Below are 24247 nucleotides of genomic sequence, written 5' to 3' on the forward strand. Positions count from 1 at the left end.
GTCTTGCACTTAAAGGCCACTGTTCAGGGACTACACCCATGAATTGGAATGAGGAGGGACATTATATCAAGGTAGGAACAGTTGACTAAGGGCCTTAAAATCAACTGTTACCTGTTTTCTGTGTCTGATTGCAGTCAGTGCCCCCACTGGAGCCTTCCGGACATGTACCAGTCCTGCCTGATGCCCAAAGACTGTGTGGTCAGTGAATGGAGTCAGTGGGGTCCCTGCTCGAAGACCTGTGCGGACCCTAGCTTCCCAAAGGGCACCCGCACTCGCAGCAGGCAGGTCCAGCAGCTTCCTGTGGGTGGAGGAGCAGAGTGCCCCCTGCTGGAGGACAGCCAAGACTGCGAGCCTGTAGGAGAAAGCGTCCCACCCTGCGCAACGTAAGTTTATGCTGCAGAACGTTGAAACCTTGAAAAGATGTACCTGAACTGTCCCCAGTTTGTCATTAAAATGTAGCTTTTGTGTAGATTTACACATTTCATCTATTTTGATATTTTATTTTTATTTAAAGACCCTCTTGAATGGCTGACTGCGATTGGTATTTGGGTCAAATTTGTTCCGGCAGTGTCAGTTTCCCCCTCTTCACTGATAACAGAGACTTGCTCAGCATGTCCCTGTGAAAATGAATGTAGGGGTAGAGCTCATTTTTTAATATCACAATATAGGCTTGAAGCTACCATGGTGCAGAGCACTAAAATACACTGGTTACAAGATAATGACACGGTCAACAGACAACTTTTTTTTAGTCTAAAAAGATAGATAGACAGATTGATAGACAGACAGACAGATTGATGGAAGGAAAGACGGATGGTAGGTAGATGGACAGATGGGTAGATGGGTAGATAGATAGACAGACATATAGATAAGCTGGATAGATAGGCAGACAGCTATGCAGATATATAGAGAGAGAGACAGACAGACAGACAGACAGACAGATAGATAGATAGATAGATAGATAGATAGATAGATAGATAGACAGACAGATAGATAGATAGATAGACAGATAGATAGATAGACAGATAGACAGATAGATAGATAGATAGACAGACAGACAGACAGACAGACAGACAGATAGATAGATAGATAGATAGACAGATAGACAGATAGACAGACAGACAGACAGACAGATATATAGATAGACAGACAGACAGACAGACAGATAGATAGATAGATAGATAGATAGATAGATAGATAGACAGACAGACAGACAGACAGACAGATAGAGAAGAAAGAGAAGAATGATTCACTTCAGCCATGATGAGACTAAATAGAAGCTATTTATTACAATAATTAACATTCTTCACATTTGTCATACACCACCAACTCTCGCTTACCGGCAAGCCTCCGCAGGTGAAGCAGTTCATTCCTCTGACTGTGAATACATATATGAATACATGCTCATTCAGGCCCCTGCTATGACCATTTGTTTCCATGGAGATGTCTCTAAATGCAATAAACCAGGTACGACAGCCAGTGCAGCCTGATATCAACACCACACCTTCCCAGCCATCGTCAGTCTACCAGAGCGAGCCTGTCTGGAGTCTACAACTCAGTGTTTTCCCTCTATGTGCTGAGAAATGGCCACACGCTCGTAACGCAATAAAGCATAAACGGGCATCTCACCCGCGGCGGGAGCTGGTTAACCCCGGCCCAGCTGGTGTGTGCTGGGCACAGAGGAGTGTGATAGAGAGAGCATATGGAGGCAGAGAGAAAGCAAAAGCCTTCAAGCCCAGACCTGGGCCAAGAGCAGAGCACTAAACAAATGGTGCAGCCTTGACGGGGGCCACAAACCAGCTCTAATCTCACAGATGGCTCTCGATGACCAGACGCTGGCACTGGACGCCTTTTACAGCAATGGTTTGGGGATGATTTTTCTCTTATCCGAAATGCAGACATGTTTACGGACAAACATTTGAAGCCACCACCTAAAAAATACTGGATCTAAACAGCCTGCCCAGTTCTGAGACAAGATTCTTTGGATATGTGAAATCAAGAAGGGTTCATGATTTGAAGCTGTACCACATCAACTGTTAAATATGGTGTAGGCACTGATATGACATAGGGATATATGAGAACATTGAGTGATACACTGCCATAACATTAAAACTACATGCCTGGGCTCCCAGTGGTTCAGTTATGTAATGCTTACCACAATGGCCTGGGGGTCACAAGTTTGAGTCCCGAGTCATGCAACTTTGCCATCACAGGACGGAGTCTGAGGGAGCATAATTGACCTAGCTCTCTCCGGGTGGATTGATGGCACTCTCTCCCCTCGCTCAACTATGGTTCTAATTAGGAAAAGGTTTTTAATAAAGTGGCGAGACATCTTCTTTTTTCTGGGCAATTCAGACATCAGTGTTTGGTCCATTCATCATGAACTTCAAACACAATATGAAGAAGTAAAAAAAGTAAAAAAAAAAAAAATACAAGGACAAAATACACGCAAAAAAAAAAAAACGTAAGAAGATCATTTGGCTATATTGGTTCTTACAGTTATTTATTATTATTGGTAGATCAGTATATCATCGCTGTGGCACAAAAACGTTATATCTCAATGTTGCCCATTGGACGTTTTGACGCTCTTTATATTGTGTCAAACTTCAATGATAAATGGACCAATAGAAATGCTCCAAAATGACTTGGAATAAAATATTTCTAAATTGACTTCCATTGAAAGCTAAGAAGGGGTTTTCCTCCTCATGAGAAGCTCGGTTTTCCTCTTGGGCTGCCTTTGCTAAAAGGAGCTTTTGACTAATAGTAGGAGTGACTTGATTGGCTGGTGTTCCCCAACGTTTAAAAATATATTTTTTTTATCTAAAAATGTATTATTTTTTTAATAATCCTGCCTGAAATCTAGAACCCATGAGCCTCACATTTACTCATTATTTGTACTCCAGTCCAAAGTTAAAGAAGCAAGAAATCACTAGACACCACCAATCAACTTACTGTTCCAATTAGGGAACCATTTTTAACAAACTGGTACTTTATGTTCTGTACACAATCACATAAAAGTAAACTCTGAAAGAATTAGCATTAGCTGTTTGGTTTTCCTCTTGGGCTGGTTTTACTAAGAGAAGCCTTTGACTAATAGTAGGAGTATCTTGAGTGGCTGGTGTTCTCAAAGACTTTAAAGTAATTGGACAAACTAACAAATATATTGACTATTTTTTAAATACTTGCAAATTATTTAAAGTCGGTGACTGCCTGAAATCTAGAACCCATGAACACCACCATTCCTTGTTAGCTAGGTTATTAGCTTTGTAGCTCAAGTACAAAGCTGAAGAACATCAGACAACAAGCATGTCTTGGCTGATCAACTGCAGGGAAGGTTAGGGGGCGGTTAGGGTCTAATTAGGGGAAGGTTTTCAAGCGTCAGCTGCTTGGTTTTCCTCTTGGGCTGTCTTTGCTAACAGGAGCTTTTGGCTAATAGTAAGAGTGTCTTGATTGGCTAATGTTCTACAATGTTTTAAAGTAATTGGACAAACTAACAAATCTAAATGGAAAGATTATTTTAAATACTTGGTTGCAAATCCTTTATAGTCAGTGACTGCCTGAAATCTAGAACCCATGAACATTCCTATTACTTATTATTTGTACTCCAGTATAAAGCTAACTTACAGTTCCAATTAGGGGACAACTCTGAAAGAGCTAGCATCAGTTGCCAGAGATGTATAGTAACAAAGCAGTACTACTCCACTACTATACTGAAGTACTAAAATACTGTATCTGTATCTACTGCAGTATTATTTTATCTCCTACTTCAACTTTTATTTCCCTGCATATTTTGGATGAGTTTAACACTTTTACTCCGTTACATTTATGTTTATGTGCTGCATTGTTACTCGTTACAATCTAAAAATGATACGAATCATTTCAAACCCACATTATCACCTCCAGAGCACTAGATGGCGCTGTCACCGGGTTTGATGAAGCCGCCTCAACACTGAGCAGAACAGGTGATCGAGCCGTGAGCGAGCATGCTGCCGTTCTTCCTCTCACTCCGCTGCTGCAGTGAGGACACTACCGCTAGAGCTCTGTTAGTTTATCTCCAGATGGAAGAAGAAGAAGAACCACCAGAAGAACCTCCTCCATCTTCACCTCCTGCAAATACTCGTATGTGCAGAATGGCCTGAGATCTTTCAGCTGTAGTAGAGTTTACAGAGCGTGAAGCTCAGGGGTTTGAGCTGCTCTCCTCACTGGTTTTACAGATGAAACTCTTGTATGTGGCGGGTTGAGTCAGGTCTGCTCAGCTCTCTCTCTTTTGGGCGAGTTTGTTTAGAGAGTGAACTGAAGACTCGTGTTCATGAACTCTGTCTCCTACAGTCCTGTCCTTCTACTACAGCCAGAGGAACTGAGACAGGCCTTAAGTCTGAGCATCTGAACTAATAGAAACTCTGATACTCAGACTTCTGACTGCTCTCTGTAAGAACTACAGAACACAGTACTGTACTTTTACTTTCAGTACTTAACCAGTACATTTTAGAATACACTACTTGCAAATACTTAAGTACTAAAATGTTGAATACTTTAGTAATTCTACTTAAGTCTGGAGCTTAAAGACACTTCTACTTCTACTCAAGTCACTTTTTTATACAGCACTTGTACTTTTACTCAGGTCTGGGTCTCTAGTCTCTTAGTACTTCATACATGTCTGTCAATTGCTTTTCCTCCCAACACAGTAACCCTGTTCACTAAATAAAGGTAATCCATGAACACGGGTTCAAGATATGCAAACATTAATATCTCATGCCACTTTTCTAGAAAAAAAATCATCATTAAATCCTTGCTATGGACAAATGGTTAACAACCTCACGCAGAATGCCTTTAACCTTCTAATCTCTACAAGTGTACAATGGCCTTGCGTTAATTCGTCAGTTTTTAATAAATGACAGGTTTGTGGTTCTGGTGTGAAATTCTGTGCAGTTTTCTGAGCATGAATTAGCCGTCAGTTTTTCACGGATATGCACCAACTCAAACTTCTGAATTCAAGTGACCAAAGGCACTAACATGACTCACTGAAAGCTAGAGGGAACACTGAGCACTGTGTTATTGTCGCAGTGCTAAATGGCTCCTTATTACGGGTCTTTTTAGCACTTTTGCGCGAAGTATTCCTTTAACGACTGCCATTTAGAGCCTTTTTTTAAAGGCGAAAATGAGTCAGGCCAGCTAATGTGCTGTTGTGCAATTATACATGCAAAGGAACAGGAAGAGGACACCAGCGCTCTCCTCTATTATTGAACCGCAGCCAAGAAATAATAATAGCCAACAGCTATTATAACTAATAACTAGACCAGCAAATCAGAGAGAATCATTAAGAGCAGAAAAGTCCTGCACAGGATAAGTGTAATTAAATTTAGATGAGGCGGTGGCTTTCTACTAACATCAGAGACGCCGCATCCAGAACACTGATAGCATGTCATCCTCAGCTCTGCGTGCTTATGATGAATCAGACATGAGCTGGCTCTGAGGATGCGACATTAAAGAGAAGTGGGACCGAAACCTTCAAGGTGGAAACTGGTCTCAGATGAGGCCTGCTAGTTCACAGAGCTGGGAAGTAAAGATTTGCTTAAAGCTGTCCTAGGATGGAAAATTGTACTTGTGTTGGCATAGCGGAGTAATGAGAGTTCAGTATGTAGACGTGACAAACTCAGAACCTCAAACACTGCTGTGTCATCGTTGAAAAGTAAAGCCAGCAGAACCAGAACAGAGCTGTAAAACGGACCCAGTTTTAGAACCCCTGAAGATGCGGCAAAACTTGCAACAGTAACTTGGTGACTTTGGAGAGCTTGACGAATTTGGGGTTGTTGATACTAGAGAGCAGCACATCATCTCCAGACTCTGCTAGATATGGGACTACTCAGGTTGCTATACAGACTGGTTCTCCTGGTCCCTGGTCTACGTCTACAGCTAGCACCCGGCGAGTGCTAGCTGATCAGCTTTGACCATCTCTTCAAAGAGCTAAGCTAGATACAATCTCTTCAGATAGGTGACCACGTCCCGAAGCAAGAGGACACTGAGAGGTCAGCAACACTATCTGTTAAATAATTACAGTGTTTTTGTTACAGTGGTAAACTATGCTATGCTATTCAGCTCCTGTGGGCCATTGTAGTTCCATAAACCAGCCAATAAGAGGTTAATATATATATATATATATATATATATATATATATATATATATATATATATATATATATATACATATAAAAATAGGAAGGCCTTTATTGAAAGAAAGATCAATGTGTTTTATCCTATTGTTTAATAGCAGGGTGGTAAACATGCTTGTAAAACACGTCTGAGCATTTTGCAGCCTAACCGGAGTCACGTACTTAGTGTTTATACACCAAACCTCAACTTAAATATTCGATAAATGCATTCTATCAAACCGAATCATACCGTATCGTATCTATCAAAACGTAAATATTCAGTTAATAGAGTAAATAGAGTAAAATATTTCACAACTCTGCTTGCAAACTGAGGAATTGACTAGCTGGCTCACTAACTTAGCTAATTTTAGGTAATCTTAGCTAATCTAAATAGCTCTATTTTTATTTGATGGTTGTTTATTGTTTTTTTCCATGTGTTTTTCAAGAATAGGAAACACTGAATCTCAGTCTTCAGAAAGATAAAGTTACAATGTCGGCAGGGCATAAGAAGCTGTGTAATTTTGCTGTTCCACTTAAAAGATTACATTCAGCGAATGAGTTTAACTCAGATAACATTCCAGTGAAAGATAAATGTGTTCACTGAGGAAAACAGAGGGTGTGTTCAATGTATCGTTTATGCAGAATTAAAAATACAATGGGGGTGAAACACTCCTTATAACTTCACTGTGAGTGGGCGGAGCTAAACTGCTATATGCTTAAAAGGTGGATATTTTGTGGCTGTCATGCCAAAATCTCTAAAACAGCAAATTTAACAGAGGAGGAAAAAAGCTTTCAATGGAAAATGAATAAGGTTAGGTCATTTAAGATGGAAGTCAATGTAAAAAAATTTAGTCCAGGTCATTTTAGAGCATTTCTATTTTCTATGCACATATCTGCCCGCATTTTACCTGTCTTTGGTAGTGAACATACACACACGTGAACTAGGGGCAGTGAGCACACACACACAGAGCGGTGGGCAGCCAACTCCGGAAGTAGAGAGGGTATAGGGCCTTGCTTAAGGGCCCAACAGTGGCAGCTTGCCGAGCTCGTGTAACGAAACCCACAACCATGTCATCAATAGCCTGGAGCTCTGACCGCCGAGCCACCATTGCCCCTTCACTGTGGTCCATTCATCATGGAATTCGATAGAATGTAAGACTGCCAGATCCAGATTCGCATTATATTAAAAAGTGAAAATGTAGAGCATTTTGCGTGACAGTAATATGTTCGATTATTGGATTTCAGCTTAGTTTTCAGATCTGGACTGTATGATCTGTAGCAGAGTGAAGGCGCATTTTGAAACTTTGGCAGTGTTTATATACATCGCTCTTTTACTCTAGAACTTTAACTCAGTTCTGCACACAATCCCATAGGAGTGAGCTCTGAAAGAGCTAGCATCAGCTGCTCGAGTTTCCTCTAGGGCTGCTTTTGCTAAGACAAGCTTTTGATTAATGGCAGACGTGTTCCCCACCATTTAAAAGTAATTGGACAAACCAACACATTTTAACAACAAAGATTATTTTGAGTCAATGACTGCCTGAAGTCTGGAACCCATAAACATCCCCATTACTCATTATTTGGTGGCTAAGTCAGCTTTATAACTTCAGTACAAAGCTAAAGAAGCAAAACACCACTTAATACCACCATTCAACCTACGGTTCCAAACAGGGGACAGTTTTTAACAAACTGGGACACAATAAGGATGAGGATAGCATCAGTTGCTTGGTGTTTCTCTAGGGCTGCTTTTGCTAATAGGAGCTTTTGACTATCAATAGGAGTCTCTTGATTTACTAAAGTGCCTGATGCAGGTACTCTGTGAACACCACTCTTTTATAAAGCCATGAAATTTCTTTTTTTTTGGTGAAATGGGCCCTTTAAGATGTGGGTTGCAGACGTTGTGGTCTCGTATTGCAAAAACATAGTCTAAAATACAATGTATCACAAAAGTGAGTACACCCCTCACATTTCTGCAGATATTTAAGGATATCTTTTCATGGGACGACAAAATGACACTTTGACACAATGAAAGTACATAATGTACTACAAAACTGAACACACCTGCTCCCTATGCACACCTGAGACCTAGTAACACTAACGAGTCACATGACAATTTGGGAGGGAAAATGGCAATTGGACAATTAGGGGTGTAGTCTCTTAGGGGTGTACTCACTTTCGTTGCCGGTGGTTTAGACATTAATGGCTGTATATTGAGTTATTTTGAGGGAAGAATAAATTTACACTGTTATATTCTGCTATTATATAAATATTGATCCTAAGTAAATCTGATTAATTATTCATTAATTTATTAATACATGTATTTGGCTACAGTAGCAGCACCAGGCCTGCCATATTGGGAGGGGGTTGTGTTAGTTGTGTTGTGTTTAAGGGCTTGTGACTGACAGGGCCCCTAAAAAATGTATTAATTGAGTATTTTGCCAGAATCGTTGAGTTGTGGGGTCCAGTATCATTTCTTGTCATAGGGCCTAATATGAAAAAATCCTTGGCGGCTTCCCTGAGCAGCGCTGCTTTATCCTGCTATGTGAGTGCGGTGGAGATGAAGTAGAAAGTGTTAATAATACTTTTGTCATGTGACCTCCTCAGCTACACCTGGAGGACCACAGAGTGGGGCGAGTGCCGCGTGGACGCGTTGCTAAGCCAACAGGACCGGCGCCGTGGCAACCAGACGGGCTTGTGCGGGGGCGGCCTGCAGACGAGGGAGGTGTACTGCGTACAGGCCAACGCTGAGCTGCTGTCTTACCTGAGCAACAACCAGGACAAAATAGGTAGAGCTTCAACTCTAATGATCTGACTGAAAGCAATGCCTTCAGCATCTGGACATCTTTACTTAGACCGAATGCAGCTGGTCAGCGGAGTCATGCATGTCACACAGTGTCCGAGACCACATAAGCAAATCTGCTTTTATCTGAGTTACCTACAAAAGCAGGAGTCAGAGGATTTAGGCTAATTGGTGAAGTTTAAGCTTCCATACTTCCATGCAGACCAGACCAATGATTGGGGGGTAGGAAGTGGGGGGGGGGGTTAAACAATCAATTTAACAGTGTAAACAGAGGTTTGGGGGGTTGGTACTCTCTCGCTCTCTCCCTTTTCCTCTTACTCTCTCACTCTCCCCCTTTTCCTCTTACTCTCTCACTCTCTCCCTTTTCCTCTTACTCTCTCACTCTCCCCCTTTTCCTCTTACTCTCTCACTCTCCCCCTTTTCCTCTTACTCTCTCGCTCTCTCCCTTTTCCTCTTACTCTCTCACTCTCCCCCTTTTCCTCTTACTCTCTCGCTCTCTCCCTTTTCCTCTTACTCTCTCACTCTCTCCCTTTTCCTCTTACTCTCTCACTCTCCCTTTTCCTCTTACTCTCTCACTCTCTCTTCCCTTTCATCTTACTCTCTCACTCTCTCTTCCCTTTTCTCTTACTCTCTCACTCTCTCCCTTTCCTCTTACTCTCTCACTCTCTCCCTTTTCCTCTTACTCTCTCACTCTCTCCCTTTTCCTCTTACTCTCTCACTCTCTCCCTTTTCCTCTTACTCTCTTACTCTCTCCCTTTTTTCTTACTCTCTCACTCTGCCCTTTTCCTCTTACTCTCTCACTCTCTTCCTTTTTCTCTTACTCTCTTGCTTTCTCCCTTTTCCTCTTACTCTCTCACTCTCTCCCTTTTCCTCTTACTCTCTCGCTCTCTCCCTTTTCCTCTTACTCTCTCGCTCTGCCCTTTTCCTCTTACTCTCTCACTCTGCCCTTTTCCTCTTACTCTCTCACTCTCTCCCTTTTCCTCTTACTCTCTCACTCTCTCCCTTTTCCTCTTACTCTCTCGCTCTCTCCCTTTTCCTCTTACTCTTTCACTCTCTTCCTTTTTCTCTTACTGTCTTGCTTTCTCCCTTTTCTTCTTACTCTCTCTCTCTCTCTCTCTATCAGGGCACACACACACACACACACACATGCAGTGGCATTGGAGCAGACATTTCTTAAAGATGTAGGTCTGAATGAAAGTGCTGCAGCAGAGGTTGCTGTTAAAGGGCCTGCAGGTGGAGGGAGTTGGTCTGGGATGAGGGGAGGGGGGGTCATGTCCTTATCTGCATGGTGCAGGGCTGCTCTCTTTCTATCAGGATAATCTGAACAGGTGGGGGGGGGGTCTGTGAGTTTGTGCTGTGATGTGGAAACTCTGCCTGCATGGTTAAGTGGAGGAGAGAGTGACGTAACAGAGACGTAAACCACCACCAGAACCAACCATGCCCATTTCTTTACCCACAAATCTCTAAACACTGCACTCCAACATGTACGTTTGTGCTAATGGGTGAAACTGAGTAGGCGCTGGATGAGATCTGCTCGCACTTTATTGCCAGTTTAAGACTTTTGGGTGAGGCCTTGCCTTTACAGCCATGTTTCATACAGCAACTGACTCAGAAAACCAAGGCATGGAGAAACTGTGGCTCAGGACTCGCTCAGATTTCCAATATACTACAAAAAGCAGTGGTTTTACATCACTGTGTTCATTAAACATCTCCAGCACTCTCCTCCTGGGAGTCGAGGATTATTTATAAGCTCCTCGGACAAAAAATTAGTCAACTGGCATTTTTCTATACCAGGGAGCCAATACTCCGGCCTGCTTCATAATCTAGCCTGCTGATTGGCTGTCTGAATTACATGCTGTTACATTATGTTATTAATGTGAGTGCTCCTTAATTAGTCAGTGGACGATTGCTTTTAAGCCACACCCACTTTTGGTTCATACTTAAAAACAAAAGGTGCAGAAAAGTCGTCTTTCAGACATCAAAGCCAGTGTCTCGCTTTGAAAGGTCTTGAATTAAACGGGTTTGTTGTGTGATCTCTGACACTGTCTGATATGAAGGGTTTTGTTCCACTTTCATGAAATTCCTTCTCTTTCTTTTCATGATAGATGTTTTTTTTTGTTTTCTTCATGATAGACGAAATAGGTTTTACACATATAAGAAATGCAAAGGTGTATTGAGATTAATGCTACTTTTATTAACCACTTCAATGGCCATTGGTCCTCCGGTGGGCCCAAAGCTTTATTACATACTTCTGTTATGTAGTTTGTTCAGACGTCCCTGTAGTGCTGAGTAATACACCTTAGTGTGTAAGAAGCCTTGGAGGGGTTAAAGCAATCTTTGGATGTATTTGCATGCTCTCCACCTTGTCCAAAATTGTTACAAATTGATTTGACCAAAAGTATTGGGACACCTAAAAGAGCTTTTCTGAAATCTCAGTCTAAATCCATAGGCATTAATAAATATGGAGCTGGTCCCCCTTTGCTCTAAGCTCTAACAGCAGCAGCAGGTCTGGAGCTCTGCTGCAGTTATTGAGTCAGTTGGAGGCTTTTCTGCACTCTGCTCTGAGCTCAGCACTCGGCCCTGACCCCGCTCTGTAACTATACGTGTGTTGACAGACACTCGGTGGCTGAGCTGCTCTCTGTGAGCTGTTCCTCCTAAACTCTTCCACTGTTCAAAAATAACACCACTCACAGCTGATGGAGGAAGATCTAGGAGGGAGGAAATTTCACCAGCTGACTTGTTGTTGGTGGTGCAGCAGCAGTGTTTCCTATTACATACAGAACCACGCTGGAGTTCAGTGAGCTCTTCAGAACCTCCCACTCTTTCACTAACGTGTGTAAGAAAGGCAGACTGCACGGCTAGGAGCTTGATTTTATACACCTGTGGCAATGGTACTGAATGAAACGCCTGAATTCAATGGTAGAGAGGTGTGTCCCAATACTTTTGTCAATGTAGTGTTGATAATATATTGGCTATACAGTATATACGCCTTTGATTCAAGACCCTCCGACATCCCTATTAATGCTCTTATAGAGTATGTGTTGCTTGTAGACCCAAGCTTTCTCTGTAATAGTGCCATAGTAGTTGTGTTTGTTAGAGATAGATGTTCTGTGTGTCTTCTAGAAGGCCAGCCTCAGAGCAGCCCGAAGCCTAGCGTCCCACCCCTCCTCTCCATCACATTCGAAATCACAGGTAAGGTGAATCCCTTTAAAATTTCCCCCAAACCCTCACAACACACACCGTCCTTTCCTTACCTCAAACGGTTGTCTTTACCTTCCTGAGCATCAGTGACAGCTCTCCGTTGACGCCTTCGTCTGCGCTTTGCAAAGTGTGTTCAGATTCAGTTTCAAGGCCAGCGGTCAAGGCAGCAGCAAGTGTGGATGTAATGAGTTCTCAGCGGACTGTCGCTGCTCTCCTCTGGGCATCAGTCAGAAACCTGACATCAAGAACGTCAGATATGACAGCAGCTACACAGCACGCACTGTTGCCTTTTTCCATGTCATCTTCGTACATCTGGGACTGCATCTGTGGCTGTATATGAGAGAGTACGCTGAAGAAGACATTTGGCATTGTTTATATATACAAACATAAACAAGGGGTGTGTGTGCATTTGCACATCTGTGTCAGCAATGGATGCATTTATATGTCATGCAAAAAAATATGCATCTCCCTATGAATAAATGATTTTTCACTTTTTTGGACATACACTATATGGACAAAAGTATTGGGACACCTGTTTATTCATAGTTTTTTTCCAAAATCAAGGGTATTTTGTTGGAGTAGCTGTCTCTACTGTCCAGGATTTCTACTAGTTTTTGGAGGAGCATTGCTGTGAGGATTTGATTGCATTTAGCGACAAGAGCCTTAGTGAGGTCAGGATGTTGGATGATCACCACCCCGCCTCATCATCCCCAAAAAATCCCCACCATCCATCATTCCAGAGTTCCACTGCTCTACAGCTGAAAAAAGGGGGGCTTTATACCCCTCTAGACCAGATCCTGCATTAGGTATTAGGCCCTGTATTCTTCTCTAGAATGACTAGACAAGCTGTGTGTGTGTGCATTTGCACATCTGTGTTAACAATGCGTGCAACTTGAAGTAGCTGAATGCATTCATTAGAAGGGGTGTCCACAAACTTTTAGACATGTAGAGTAATGTGAATCTGGTAGTTGATATTTACGTTATGGACCAATAGAAATGCACACAGGGGGTTTGTATGGGTATGTCAGGGATGTCAAATGTATGCAAGGTCTGCTACTACTGCCGTCACCGTGCAAGACAAGTTCCTATTGGCTCCTTCATGCAGGAAGTGTGCCTCTGTTTTTCTAATGAACACCTTGTACTCGTCTTGTTTCGGTGCGGAGTTAAACTCGTCTCTGTGTGTTCACACTTACCTACGTTACGTACGAGCGAGTGTTCCTCAATAACTCTGACGTTTTGATTAGACTCAGACTCCACGCAGGAGGGTCCAGACCATCTGGCAGAGTAAACAAGTACAACCTGTGAAGTGCTGTGTTAATTCAGCCTTTGATCCATCAATCTCGCTCTGCCGTGTTCTCGTTAGGATTTCTTAGCCCCATTAATTTCAGGAGCATGCGGAGGAGAAGCAATTAGAGCTATCTTGACGCGCACCCTCTTCCCTTACGGAGTGAGAGATTTCTGTCATTTTGTTGTTGTTGCAGGGGTTCCAGGGCACAGGCGGTCCTCTGGGACTGAAAGTTCCCCCAGTTTTGTCCTCATGATTCATTTATTTTTATTGAATCTTTTGGGTGAAGGAACTGAGTAGTGAGCTTCATTCTGTGGAGCTAATCTGAACGCATGCAACCGATTCAGTCCATATGTTGATTAAACAGATCTAGGTCTAAAGAAGGCTAGGCTGTTCACACATTCATCTGACTGTAGAAGAAGTCTATCCAGTCGTTGTCTACCACAGGATTAGGTTAGTTACCTTGAGAGGTGAAGAGGTCCAGTGGTGGTAACTGGAAATAGGATAGTGGTCAAGGCTGGATGGAACTTGTTTTTTGTGGTCAGCTTGTAATAAAAGCAAAACCAGTTCATTATTAAGGTTCTAGGTTCTAGATGGAACCATCTGCTAATATGAGATACGCTTGAACCAGGAGAAGAGTCATTTAAGCATCCTGAGATATTGAGACTACAAGAAACCCAGAAAAAAAGAATTGAAATTTGCTCTTCGTATGTCCAAATGTTTGTGGACACCCACTCTAATGAATGCATTCAGCTGCTTGAAGTTGTAGAGAAGTGCTGCCAATAGAATAAATAGGGCTCTCTGGAGCAGATAAACATGATCCTTTTGGCACCATGCTGACAAATGCCAGGCCTGGGCTATAGAGAGGTATAAAGGCCCCCAGCATTGAGCTGTGCAGCAGGTGAGGAAAGGTGTTTACTGGAATGTCGGTTGGAGCTCCATCCAGTACTTTTGGGATGAGTTGGGGGAGTTAAGAATGAGGAAGGGTGGTGATCATCCACCCAATTTTCTGACTCTCACAGCAGTGCTTCTCCAAAATCTAGTAGAAAGCCTTCTTCCCTGGACAGCAGAGACAGTTACTCCAACAAAAGCAGGATACACTCTTTTTACTGCCCTTGATTTTAGAAGAAACAATGAATGAGCAGGTGTCTCAATACTTCTGTCCATATAGTAAATTACATTAGTAACAAATAGGTTTTTTAGTGTTAAAGTGTCCTAAAGAAACCCCTCAAACCATACAGCAAGCTGACACTTCCTTTACTACAACGGGGTTAGAGCAAAGTGCTCCTGGGCTCCTCCTACAGGTGTGAAGTGTGATTGACTTTTACACCACTGCTATAAATACAAGACACGCTTTGAGTGCCCCCTCACAGACAGATGTACACATGCATTTCTGGACAAGCCAAGCCAAGCGATGCAGAATCACGCAGTGGCAGCGTTCCAGAGGCAATGACAGAGACACCGTTCTTCCTATTACAGTCAGGTGAAGCACCAGCATGATTCCAAAGCTGGTAATTTAAGCTAAAATTCTACATAATGTTGCTTTAATTTTTTATAACAGAAGTAAATCAGGTTGTGCACTAGGAGAGGCATGAGATTTAAAGCATGAGCATAATCAGAGCTTCTTCCAAGCTCGGTTCCATCACCACTGGTGAGGGGAGGGGTGCTGTTTGATGTTTAAGCGGTCGTCCTGTCAGCTGTCAGTTCAGCACAGAGGCTTCTCAAGCAAGAGGTATTAAGAGAAAATCCTGTGTTGTACATCACCAGATACCCCTGACTGATTGTCAGTGTTTTTTTATTTATTGTTGTTGTCTCTCTCTCTCTCTCTCTCTCTCTCTCTCACGCTTTCTCGCTCTCTCTTTTTTCGCGAGGCTGTCTCTAAAAAGCAAGCTTTAATCTTATTATCACAGATGACTCCACTTCTCTGTCTCGCTGCCTGTGTTCACGTACAGCAGGAGAACAGATGCTGGCTCTCCTGAGCCACCAAACAGCTTAGTGCAGGCGTCCTGCGCCCCCTCGGCTTTTTAACTGTAATCGTCCAGCATGCTTCCCCTCAGTGTAGGTGTCGGGTGCTGTGGTATAATGTGTGTTATAATGAGTGTTGTGTGTGTGTGTGTGTTTTGCCCTCCAGCTTCGCAACCTGTGGAGAGTCAGCTGTGTGTGGGGCCAGTGCCAAGTACCAGCCAGCTGTGCCACATCTCATGCCCCATCGAGTGTGAGGTGTCTCCCTGGGGGGCCTGGGGGCCGTGCACTTTCGAAAACTGCACTGACCAATCAGTGAAGAAAGGTAGAGCTTCATTCATTCTCTGTGTCGACTCAATGGGCCCTTTTTTTGGACTTCTAAAGTGCGGTTAGACCAATTACTGCTTCTATGTGAAGGAGGACAGCCCATGAAAACCTTTGTGTATATATTTAAGCTATATTTAAATATACTGGATCATTAGATCCTTCATTAGAACAATATTTAGGGCCGTAGAAATCAGCCGTTCCGTTAAATCCACTGAATCATTGACAAGTGGAGACATTCAAAATAACAGCCCATACAGCCAGATCAGGCCATCCTAGCAAATAAAAAAGTTTCCAACAATCCTACAATGTCATCATATATATATATATAAATATATAACAATATATATAAATATAACAATCCTACAATGTCATAAATATATATATATATATATATATTTTTTTTTTTTTTTTTTTTTTTTTTATAATTTTACCCAATTTTTCAACTCAACCCACTCGTTAGTACACTCCCCATCACATGGCCAATTTCCAGTGACACATGTGTCAGTCCTCACCCTCCCAGTGTCAGGAGCATTCCATGTTATGGGGCAGAGTACTAGTTAGTGGGTTGTGTAATTGTGGGTAATCTACAATTGGGGAGGAAAATTGGATAATATTTTTTAAATAAATAGGATTAATAAATCAGCTGCCTACAGATCCCATGATGACATTTTAGTAGCAGTAGTCTTAATGTTCTCTGCTGGTAAATGATTTAGTGGAAAGTGTAACGACTGAATTCTAATTGTTCAGAGATATTTTTTAAAAATCCCTTCTCAGACTCATCAGCATCTACAGCCTTATTCCTGAAGGCCTTAGAGAGCAACAGATAGCACCACTACCTGCCAATGAGATACCACACCACGTGGGAGACTGGGGTTCAAATTGCCGGTCTGGGTGGCTATGCTGCGCTACACCAATAAGAGTCCTTGGGCAAGACTCCTAACACTACATCGGCCCCCCTCTGTGATATGAGTAACCTTGTAACTCGCTCTGGATAAGAGCATCAGCTAAATGCCATAAATGTAAATGTAATCTTCACCACTCACTTCAACAATCAAAAGCAATCTAAATGTCTCAGGTTCAAATGTTAATATTTACATACTTTACATGTCCAAAAAGTTTGTGGACACCCCTTCTAATAACTGCATTCAATTACTACTAGAATTATTGGACTCTCTGCAGCAGATAAACATAAACCTATTGACACCATGCCTAATGCCAGACGTGGGCTAGAGGGGTATAAGGTGGAGCTGTGTTCTCTGGAATGATGGAATACTTTTGGGATGAGGGCTGGGGAGTTGGGGATGATGAGGAGGGGTGGTGAGCATCCAACATCCTGACCTCACTAACATTCTTGTCGCTGTATGCAATCAAATCCTCATTGCAATGCTCCTTGAAAATCTAGTTGAAAGCATTGTTCCCTGGACAGTAGAGACAGCTAATCCAACCAAAGCAGGATGAGACCTTTTTTAATACCCTTGATTTTAGAATAAAGTAAATGAGCAAGTGTCCCAATACTTTTGTCCATATGTGGACACACCTGTGTGTGTGTTCAAAAAGACAAAGGTTTTCATGGGCTGTCCTAAATTTCACATGACCGTATACAGTGGTCAGTAAATAGAAGTACCGGACATCGACTGTAGAGTCATAAAAGCCATTATAGCATGTATGAATATGTTTTATAGCAGCTGCTGTTTGATTGGCTGCTGACAGGAAAATTGCCTTTGATGTGACGTCCCTTCCAGGTGCTTCTCAGTGGTCAGTGTCAGAAATATTAATGCGTGGAAGGTTAATGATTCATTTTCAATTTCCCCCAGAACATATCCTAAAGCTGAGAAACCTCAGGTTTTATGTTCATCCTGGAATCCCTTGATGAGTTTTCTCCAGGGCTGTGGAGGACTGCCAAGCGTCCCATTAATATTCATTGTCCACTGGTCCGCCAGTCATTTTTCAGATGGCTTATTTTCAAACAACTCGCCCTGATTCATTGTATTCAAATGGGTTTCACTTGTGTTATCACGTCTAACGCTAAATAACAACCGGAAAAGAACTCAGGAGAAGGGGGAGCGCTGGAAAAGGCTCACCATTAGACGATATATCTTCTACTGAGCCTGACAGCAGATTACTGCCGTACTAAAAATGGACGAGGGTTCTCATAAAACTCCTCATAAATGAGTTGCAGCCAGGCTTCTTTACACAGTGTGCTCACGTCCCTTCCAGGATTCAAGTTCCGAAGGCGAAAGATCACAAACTACCCGACGGGCGGAGAGGGAGACTGCCCCCACCTGGTGGAGGCCATACCCTGCGAGGAACCCAGCTGTTTCGACTGGCAGCTGTTGAAGCTGGAGGAGTGTGTCCCTGACGAGGAAATGGACTGTGGTCCAGGAATCCAGGTCCCGCAGGCGCGCTGCGTCAACAGCGAAGGTGAGAGACGCTGTAGTTCACCTCTGTAGAAAAGCACTGGGGTTCTTCTACAAGAAGGTCAGCAGGTCCTGAGTTCCTGTTTAGGCTGACTTTAGTGATTATTTCTGTAATTATGGTTGTGCAAAGCAAAGCAACCATAGCAACCACCTGTGATACCATAGCAAACACTTACCAATAGCATAGCAACCACCTAGGATGCCATAGCACCCACCTAGCTGAGCCATAGCAGAAAACGATGGCAGCCACCTGTGATAAAATAGCAACACCATAGCAATGCCTAACAACCACTAAACAATTTTATAGCAGCCATCTAGCAACACCTTAACCACCACCTGTGATAATATAGCAACACCATAGCAACCACCTAGCAACCACTAAACCACTCCATTGCAACCACCTAGCAACTACTAAATAGCTACATAGCAGCCATCTAGCAACACCATAACCACCACCTGTGATAATATAGCAACCACTTAGCGATACCTCCTAGGATGCTATAGCACCTACCTAGCAATGCCATAGTAAAATCATAGCAGCCAACTGTAATATCATAGCAACACCATAGCAATGTCTACCAACTACTAAACAATTTCATAGCAACCATTTAGCAACACCATAGTAACCACATGAGCAATTATTGCAACTATTTACCAACACCATAGACACCACCTAGCAACCACTAAACCACTCCATTGCAACCACCTAGCAACACCATAGCCACCACCTTGCAACACTATAGCACTTATCTAGCAACCACTTAGTAACACCATGTCAACCACTTGTAATACCATTGCAACACCATAGAAACACATAACAACCACTAAGCAGTTTCATAGCAACCACTTAGCAGCGCCATAGTAACTACATGGGCTATTATTGCAAGCACCTAGCAACACCATAGCATAGCAACAGCATAGCAGCTCCCTGTGATATCATAGCAACACCATAGGAACCACCTAGCAACCACTTACCAACTCTATTGCAACCACCTAGGACCTACTAAACAGCTACATAGCAGCCCCTAGCAAAACCACTAAACAACTCTATTGCAACCACCTAGCAACAGCATAGCCACCACCTTGCAACACTATAGCATTCCTCTAGCAACCACTTAGCAACACCTGGGTTACCATAGCACCCACCCCGCAATGCCATAGCTACGTCATAGCAACCACCTGTGATACTGTAGCAACATCTAGCAACCACTAAACAATTCCATGGCTACCACTAAACCACTCCACCTGCCAATACCATAGCAACCCCCTGTGCCTGGTCTCGCCAGTGATCTCATGACTGAATGCAATTAAATGCTTGATTTTAGCAGGCAAGGGGGGAAACCCTTGATTTCAGCAGGAACACGGGCAGGGTCTTGATTTCAGCAGGGTCTTGATTTCAGCAGGAACAGGGGCAGGGTCTTGATTTCAGCAGGAACAGGGGCAGGGTCTTGATTTCAGCAGGGTCTTGATTTCAGCAGAAACAGGGGCAGTGTCTTGATTTCAGCAGGAATGGGGGCAGACCCTTGATTTCAGCAGGAACGGGGGCAGGGTCTTGATTTCAGCAGGAAAGGGGGCAGGGTCTTGATTTCAGCAGGCAAGGGGGGAAACCCTTGATTTCAGCAGGAACGGGGGCAGACCCTTGATTTTAGCAGGAATGGGGCAGACCCTTGATTTCAGCAGGAACGGGGGCAGGGTCTTGATTTCAGCAGGAACAGGGGCAGACCCTTGATTTTAGCAGGCAGGGGGGGCAAACCCTTGATTTCAGCAGGAACAGGGGCAGACCCTTGATTTCAGCAGGAACGGGGGCAGACCCTTGATTTCAGCAGGAACAGGGGCAGGGTCTTGATTTCAGCAGGAACTAGGGCAGTGTCTTGATTTTAGCAGGAATGGGGGCAGGCCCTTGATTTCAGCAGGAACGAGGGCAGGGTCTTGATTTCAGCAGGAACGGGGGCAGGGTCTTGATGTCAGCAGGCAAGGGGGGAAACCCTTGATTTCAGCAGGAACAGGGGCAGGGTCTTGATTTCAGCAGGAACAGGGACAGTGTCTTGATTTTAGCAGGAATGGGGGCAGACCCTTGATTTCAGCAGGAACGGGGGCAGACCCTTGATTTCAGCAGGCAGGGGGGGGCAAACCCTTGATTTCAGCAGGCAGGGGGGGCAAACCTTTGATTTTAGCAGGCAAGGGGGCAGACCCTTGATTTCATCAGGCAAGGGGCAAACCCTTGATTTCAGCAAGCGGGGGGGGGCAAACCTTTGATTTTAGCAGGCAAGGGGGCAGACCCTTGATTTCATCAGGCAAGGGGCAGAGCCTTGACTTTAGTAGGAAGGGGGGGGCAGACCCTTGATTTCAGCAGGAAAGGGGAGCAAACCCTTGATTTCAGCAGGAAAGAGGGGGGGCAGACCCTTGATTTCAGCAGGAAAGGGGAGCAAGCCCTTGATTTCAAAATGTCAGCAGGTGTCTCTAAACTATTGAACATTGAGTATTTACTGCACAAGTCCGACCCTTATCCCCACACTGAGCTCGCTCCCTCCGGCAGATGTGATTTCAGCTCTGCGTGGAAAGCGTCAGAAGGTGACCTCATGCTGCTTAGGCCTGCCTGCTGAGTCATGACAGCAGAAGTGTTCATCCGAGCTGCTAAAGCTCTTTCCTCAGCACAGCCTCCTCCCTGTGTCTCTCTCTTTTTCTCTCTCTCACACACATAGTCCATCAGCGCACTACAACATGTCAAACACGTCTCAGGGGAGGTGCCCAAAAAAATTGTGCGCTCTGTTTAAAACGGTCCTGAACTGTCAGGAATGTTTCTCTCCGGCACTAAAAGGCTTTTGAACCCCTCTCCCAAAAAGTACATGCTTTTATATCACTGTTTCATCATAAAATAGGTCATACGTTTCAGCGATGAATACAGAAGCAGGCCCGTGTTATTACAACCTGAGGGCAGCTGCCACTGACTATTATTCCAGTGCTCCACATAACAGGGATTGAAACCCACGAGGTTGTGAGTCAGTGGATTACTATTAGAAGCAGAACTGATTCCATGGCTTGTTGTATTGTTTATATGTCTTTATCTTAAAGAAGTACATCATCGTATTTCAGCTCGAGACGTGCACAGGGCCTTAAGTACTCCTACTTGAATACTTGAATACTTGAATACAGTTCCAGTACTAAACTCCATTACACTCATTACAAAAAGACCATCATTTGAACCTGACCCCATAACAGCCCTATTCAGGGCAGTCCCTGAGAATCATCCTGAGAATTCAAACCCTTTCTCTCTGCACCATTAGGCCCCTGCAACTTATCCAGAATTCAGCGGCACGGGTCGTCTTCAACGTTTCTAAGTCCAGCCATGTTCATCTCCACTGCTGCGTTCTCTCTTCACTGGCTTCCTGTAGCTGCTGCCCAGGTCATCAGATTCAAACCCCTGACTCTGGCCTACAAAGCCAAGACTGGACCAGCCAGCCCCTTTGTACCTGATGGCAATGGTCAAAAGCCGATTTGCACCAAGAGCCCTTCCAGCTTCAAGTACTTAGTACGAGTACTTAGGCAGAGTGTAGTGTTGAGTATTGTGGTCTCCATGTTTTGTAGCATGCAAGCTTAGCAGTATCTTCGAATCCTAGTCTGTATAAAAAAGTGTATTTTCTGAGTAAACAGTGAAGCACTTTTGTAAGTTGCTCTGGAGAAGAGCCTCTACTAAATGCCTTGAATTAAATGTAAATGTAATGTAGTCCTAGAAGACATACCAGTAACTTCAGAACAAACAGAAGCTGTAGCTTTGTCCATGGTACTGGCTAGGCATAGCAACCACCTAGCAACCACTTACCAACTCCATTGCAACCACCTAGGACCTACTGAATAGCTACATTGCAGCCCCTAGCAACACCAGAGCAACCACCTAGCAACTTCTAAACAGCTCCATAGCAGCCACCTTGCAACCACCTATACGGCTAGGCGTATGATCCTCCGTAGGTGGAAGAGGGCCGGGTCAACATCTCACAAAACTGGGTCAAAGAGGTCATGGTACATCTTGAACCTGGCCGGTTTAAGCATCCTACCAGAGAGTCAACCGGGAAGTCTCTATAAATACTGGCAACCAATTTTGATGAGTTTTGAGACTCATTAAACTCAACAGCTTTGTTTTTATTTATTTATTTATTTATTTCCCTTCCTTGATTAATCCCAGTGGTTTGACTTCCTTCGTCTTTGTACGAAGCACTGAGATTCTTCAAGTCACCTGGTTCTTCCTCAGGAGAGTCAGCAGGTCCTGAGTTTCTGTTCCTGATTATTTCTGTAATTATGGTTGTGCATAGCAAAGCAACTATAGCAACCACTAAGTAACACCATAGCATCCACCTGAATATCAAAACCATCACCTTGCAACACTATAGCACCCATCTGGCAACCGCTTAGCAACACCTGACAACCACTAAACAATTTCATAGCAACCATTTAGCAATGAAGCGGTCTGAGACAAGGGGGCGGGTCTACCAAATGAGTATGGATCTGCCTCTGGTCTCTGGTTGCAGGTTTGACAATATGGCGGATAGTCTTGGTCAGTATTCATGGAGGCTTGGCGGTCCTTGGAAATGAAAATTGGTGATAAAGCACATTCCACATCTGAAGCCTAGGCTAGACAAGGCCCTAGATGTCTCAAACACTGTAAACACTGTAAACCCTTAAGTTGTAGATTGAGGCTGTTGCTACATAAGGAGCTATTATAAATAATATTATAAAACATTATAAATAAAGGTGCTTAAGCTGTGCCATAGAAGAACCACTTTTGGTTTCATAAAGAACCATGTTTGTAATAGATGGGAGAAATGTGTGACTGTAAAGAACCCTTAAATTGAATTAGTAGTATTTTTATTATTATTATTATTATTATTATTATAAACACAAGAGGCACATTTGTTCTGCTCACTCTCAAATTTGTATTCATCTATTTACTTATGTTGCTGTTAGAGTTTGGGAGGCCTCCAAACTCTGTGCCCAGGGGGTTCTCAAGATCATGATCCGTCCCTGCATGCAGTCGATTACCACAGACAGATCGTTTAGCCTCGTTTCCCTGTACTTACTTAAAGAACCCCCCCCCCCCTCCTCTCAAACAAGACTCTATTTGCTGGTCCTCTCTAAGTACAGGGAAGTTATTGCCTGTACGCTCCAGCTGCAGCAGACAGGTTGAAAAACGATAGAGCACTCCTTTAAATCGTGGCAGTGTTCACTTGGCAGAGGATTGCTGATGAAAATTGATCTACTAGGTGGATTTTTTGGGGGTATGGAGGAGGAGGCTGGGGGGGGGTGTCTGCTGCTCCCTCTCAGAGTTTTGTGGAGCATGCTCACAAACGACTACACGGCGTTTCACCGATCGATGTGAATGTTGCATCACTGCCTGTCGTTGATAAGAAAAAGCCTGCGATATTTATTCGCCTTTTGGGTGCTCCCTGGAGGGATGGTTCTGGGTGCTTTTTCTCATCATGTCTTCTATATTCTATATTCTTTTCTCCTCCGGTTGGTTCCCTTTTAGAGTCAGGATGGCGGTTTTAGCTTACACCACAACCTGACGCTTATATGGAGCCGAGCGGAGGGGGAAAATACGTGGTTATTGTTTTCTGCACTGTGGAAGAACCTGGACCTGAGAGGGAGTTCGGCACGCTGTCTCGTACCACACGTTAAAAGCAAGCACCCGTGCCACATAAAGTCGGCTACCGTAGATGTTAAAGTGTCGTAAATTATAGATGTGTGAGTGGAAAATTCGCTGAAACCCATGGGAGCTTCCAATTTATGTCTCCCTCTATTTTCGGGCCCTGATTAACGATGTAATTCACACGAGCACGTACAGATGTAGGAGGTGGATCTGCATGAATTCACCTTGGAATTCTTCTTGGTTCTTGGGTGGATGGCAATATGATTTTACACCGTTTTTTTTATACCACATCTCATATTTGTTTTCAGATGGTAATTTGAGCATTTGCCGTTTAAATGGCTGGCTTTTTCCTTCCTCTTCTGTGTGGGGGCGTCGAACATGTCAGCATGTTACATAATACAGTTTGCAAAGTAATGAAGGCCCTGTTTCCTGGAGGCACTGCAGAGTCCTCTCTGCCTGATCTACTGGTCA

At 43.5% G+C, this 24247-nt stretch overlaps 1 protein-coding gene across 1 annotated transcript in view; it reads left to right on the forward strand.

Moving 5' to 3' along the window:
• Nucleotides 1-24247, forward strand: part of thsd7ab (thrombospondin, type I, domain containing 7Ab) — a 225451-nt gene that overhangs the window by 108074 nt on the left and 93130 nt on the right. Inside the window, exons 3-7 of the mRNA XM_072692410.1 lie at nt 135-383; nt 8748-8929; nt 12067-12135; nt 15561-15716; nt 17936-18139. Coding sequence (XP_072548511.1) covers nt 135-383; nt 8748-8929; nt 12067-12135; nt 15561-15716; nt 17936-18139 — 860 coding nt within the window. The remainder of the gene's footprint in view (nt 1-134; nt 384-8747; nt 8930-12066; nt 12136-15560; nt 15717-17935; nt 18140-24247) is intronic.

This window comes from Salminus brasiliensis, chromosome 1 (assembly GCF_030463535.1).
Source record: "Salminus brasiliensis chromosome 1, fSalBra1.hap2, whole genome shotgun sequence".
NCBI lineage: Eukaryota > Metazoa > Chordata > Actinopteri > Characiformes > Bryconidae > Salminus > Salminus brasiliensis.